Source organism: Hyalella azteca, unplaced genomic scaffold (genome assembly GCF_000764305.2).
Source record: "Hyalella azteca isolate HAZT.00-mixed unplaced genomic scaffold, Hazt_2.0.2 contig9799, whole genome shotgun sequence".
In the NCBI taxonomy this organism is placed as follows: Eukaryota; Metazoa; Arthropoda; class Malacostraca; order Amphipoda; family Hyalellidae; genus Hyalella; species Hyalella azteca.
The window spans coordinates 66,683-70,964 of NW_025939859.1; the positions used below are offsets into that span (position 1 = coordinate 66,683).

Sequence of the window (4,282 nt, forward strand, 5' to 3'; positions counted from 1 at the left end):
GGTCATGCCCCACACGTTGGTCATGCCCCACACGTTGGTCATGCCCCACACGTTGGTCATGCCCCACACGTTGGTCATGCCCCACACGTTGGTCATGCCCCACACGTTGGTCATGCCCCACACGTTGGTCATGCCCCACACTTTGGTCAGTCCCCACACGATGGTCATGCCCCACACGATGGGCATGCCCCACACTTTGGTCATGCCCCACACGTTGGTCATGCCCCACACGATGGGCATGCCCCACACGTTGGTCATGCCCCACACGTTGGTCATGCCCCACACGTTGGTCATGCCCCACACGATGGTCATGCCCCACACGATGGGCATGCCCCACACTTTGGTCATGCCCCACACGTTGTTCATGCCCCACACGTCGGTCATGCCCCGCAGGTGTGTTTAAGACACCCCGAGTGCGTGACGTCACGGGAGAACCGCGACACGGTCTTCTGCCAGATGCGGCGCGCCATGGACCTCATCCACTACGTCGTCAAGGACGGCGTCCTCGAGACGGACTCAGAACAGCTCAAGATGAACGGCCACAGCCCTCCTGTCGAGCCGCAGGGCGTCTTCAGAACCAGACAAGTATGTCACCCTCTGCAAAAATGCCTATATATTGCTCTCCAATATTGCTTTATTATAATTCACGAACAAAAATAAGTAAGGCATTATTTGAGGGCACGACAGCTCGAATCCTGAAATTAATAATCAAATCTCTCATGATGCTGAGTTAGAAAGTGTAATAATGTTTGTAATTAATAACGATATATGGATTTGATGACACCCAGGACGACTGGGACGTGACACAGACGATGTACGGCGCCATTAGAAGGTTGGAGGACAACGTCGAGATGACCAGAATGACGCTCTTCGGCGCTGCCGTGCGCGACAGATTATGTCTGGTGAGTAGAACAGAATAGAAGTGTCGGCACTGAAGAAATAGGCCCATCCCAGTGAAAATTCACAGCCGCGACAGCTTTTGATTTAGATTACCAGAAGCTGAGCGACTCTAAATTTTGTTAGGGATGGCCTGTTGCCGTTTCCTGTACTTTTCGTGACTTGATTCACAAGGGATCCAGCCTTTGGAACCCGATCTTTCCATTACTGACCATTGATTGAGATAGCTGCTGGACTTATTGCCTGGTCCGTAAGGTGCTAGATAAATATGCATTTATGCGGTATGTCCATAACTAATCAGGAAATATTCCCCTGCATCTGTCTTTCAGGCGGTAAGTTCATTTGTTAGCCTCGGATTTGGACAAATCGTGATGTTTGCATAGATATTATTTACCGGCTTTCTAAGTCACGAAATATGCTAAATGCCATGAGCAACTTCGATCGAAATATTAGAAGGAACAACTAAAGAAAAGTTGACGATTTATAACATCTTGTGCTTGTATTCATAAACTATTGTATTTATCAATAAGATTTAGAGAACACATTATGTATATAGGCTCCAGAAAACTAGTCTTGAAGCAATATGTTAGAATCAAAGCTGATATCAGTATGGAAAATATGTCAATTTCAATTGCTGTACGAAAGTAATTATAGATAGTGAGTGTATCATCACAATCTGCATAAGCGTCTTAATAGGTTAGACGCATTCAAAAAGAACGACATTCAAAAAGAAAAAATAACCGATCATTCATTCATGGTTGTCCATGCACCTTTTTAACCAATGCCGAGAACCCAGGACATGACCTAGAACGAGTGTCACTATGGAAGAAACTTTTTTGGGATGTATAATTGATTTAAATTTTTGAATAACTTTCCGGAACCTATAGGTGCTCATTTTTATTGACCAAAACAAAGCTTTTTGGTTTTTTATACGATTTTTATTACATAATTCTTGAAACTATACAACGGACATATCGCAAGCAATGCCACCACTGTGAATATTCTTCATATCGTGGAAAGGTTACTGGAATAGAATTAATAAATTTAACTTCGATTTATTGGTTTGCCTTGGTAATATGTGATAGTTTTGGGATAAGTATTTTGAACTACAGTTAATGTGTCTTCCATGGGTGTATACAGTATAAACAATCAGCAGGATTCTGATTATTTTCCGCAGCAATATCATCAAAAATGAACAAATTTTGCTTCTGAGGGTCTGTGTCACTTGGGTCAGGGAGAGAAGCAGTGTTAGCAAAGTATTCGATTGCGTATTTTTGTTGGCGTCTTAACACATTCATCAATATTGCCCTAATCGAAAGAATTTTTCAACAACTTATATTCAGGCTGATGAGTTGATTTGCTATAAATGAAAAGGTTGTTGAAATCAATAAAGTTCTCCAATAGAAACTTCAATAGCAATGAAGTTTTTCCGCAGTTCGATCTCCTAATTATAAGACACCTCAAACTTAGACAAGGAAGTGCAAAATGGTACTTCTGTTTATTTAAATAATCGTCTTTCCACTTATAGAGCATTTCTTAAAGTTTTATTTCTAACATCCTTTTCAGTGTTTGTTCAAATATTTTTACTTGAATTATAAGATGAGTCATTTCGGTGGAGAAATGGCGAATATCATCGCGGTTATTATCAAGTTCAATCTGCAGCTGATTAATATTTCCAGAGTTGAACATCACTTGAGCATGATGACGCTTGACGAGTAAACAAAATCCCCATCAAATTTTTGAATGTGTGAAAGGAAACGATGCATGGCATTACTTATGAAGGATTTAGTGATAATGGATAATCAGTTCATAGATACGAGTCTATTGTTTACGAATTTATTAGACAAGTTTTTCATTTGTTTTTGAGGTGTAACGAGCACAATGGGAGCAGTCAAGATACTTGATTTCATGACTGATTATCAATAATTTCGCAGCAACAACAAAATATCAAATTTTATAGCTCACCGTGAGTACCGAGAGCCCATGGTATTGCTCGCCTCAATTTATAACAGTGGTTCTCGTGGACCTTGCATTGTTCACTAATTTCATAGCAATAATATAGCTTTTAGGATTATGGTTTTTTGCCTTTGACTTGGAAAATATAGATTCATTTAGCGTAATTTGTCGTTGTAATTTATTGCCAAATTAATTGTCGCATTGTCTTCCCTGAATAGTAGATTTAGCAAGGCTTTAGCGATTTTTTAGCCGTAGAAAATTCGAAAAGAAGCGCTGCTGGCCGCGGCGATCTTTTATTAAATGACTGGCAGAATAAATTAGAGGTCCAGGCTTTAATTTGGCCGGATCGCGGGGAAGGTTCGATTCTCTCGTCCTGCCGCGTGACGAAAAACTCACAAATTTTGAGAGCTTTTAGATGCACGCCTGACTGACTGGCCGGGCCTCACGAGTGAATGATGGACAGGTTCTTTNACTTATAGAGCATTTCTTAAAGTTTTATTTCTAACATCCTTTTCAGTGTTTGTTCAAATATTTTTACTTGAATTATAAGCTGAGTTATTTCGGTGGAGAAATGGCGAATATCATCGCGGTTATTATCAAATTCAATCTGCAGCTGATTACTATTTCCATCATTCATTTTATACTTTACTGCGTCTTCCACTTTTATAAGAAATATCATAAAACTTTTTTCTTCTCACAGGCCGTCTCGAATTACAATAACGTGTAAATGAACTACGCTCTATTAACTTTTAATTTACGTCTATCACGAATCAGTATGATTTTCGATCGTTTCAAAGGGGCTCATCACAATTGACTAGATGAAATGACTTTTCCAAACCGAAGTGTAAATACATTACGTACAGTGAATGTTCAATATTTTGTTTGTCAATTATTTCATATGCTACATTAGCTCTCACTTTTATCTCATTTTTTATTTTAATACAATTTATGGAACAAGATTCATACAATGATGCTAAAAAGTATAAAAACCTCTAATTGAACCTCTCACCAAAATGGTAGAAGAAACTAAGTAAACGAGGTTAGCAATATTAGATGCTCCTAGAGAAGAGTGTCTAGACTGCGTGCCTCGTCCTGCATGATGAATAGGCGAGTGCTCGGTGCTAGTGTTGAGACTGCGTGCCTCGTCCTGATGAAGAGGCGAGTGCTCGGTGCTAGTGTTGAGACTGCGTGCCTCGTCCTGATGAAGAGGCGAGTGCTCGGTGCTAGTGTTGAGACTGCGTGCCTCGTCCTGATGAAGAGGCGAGTGCTCGGTGCTAGTGTTGAGACTGCGTGCCTCGTCCTGATGAAGAGGCGAGTGCTCGGTGCTAGTGTTGAGACTGCGTGCCTCGTCCTGATGAAGAGGCGAGTGCTCGGTGCTAGTGTTGAGACTGCGTGCCTCGTCCTGATGAAGAGGCGAGTGCTCGGTGCT

At 41.2% G+C, this 4,282-nt stretch overlaps 1 protein-coding gene across 1 annotated transcript in view; it reads left to right on the plus strand.

Annotated features, from left to right (window-relative positions):
* The window catches only part of LOC108682195 (alpha-catulin), a gene marked incomplete at its 3' end in the record, with an annotated part of 23,971 nt that overhangs the window by 5,604 nt on the left and 14,085 nt on the right, over positions 1-4,282 (plus strand). Inside the window, exons 5-6 of the mRNA XM_047882158.1 lie at positions 394-585; positions 789-902. Of these exons, the coding sequence (XP_047738114.1) occupies positions 394-585; positions 789-902 (306 nt within the window). The remainder of the gene's footprint in view (positions 1-393; positions 586-788; positions 903-4,282) is intronic.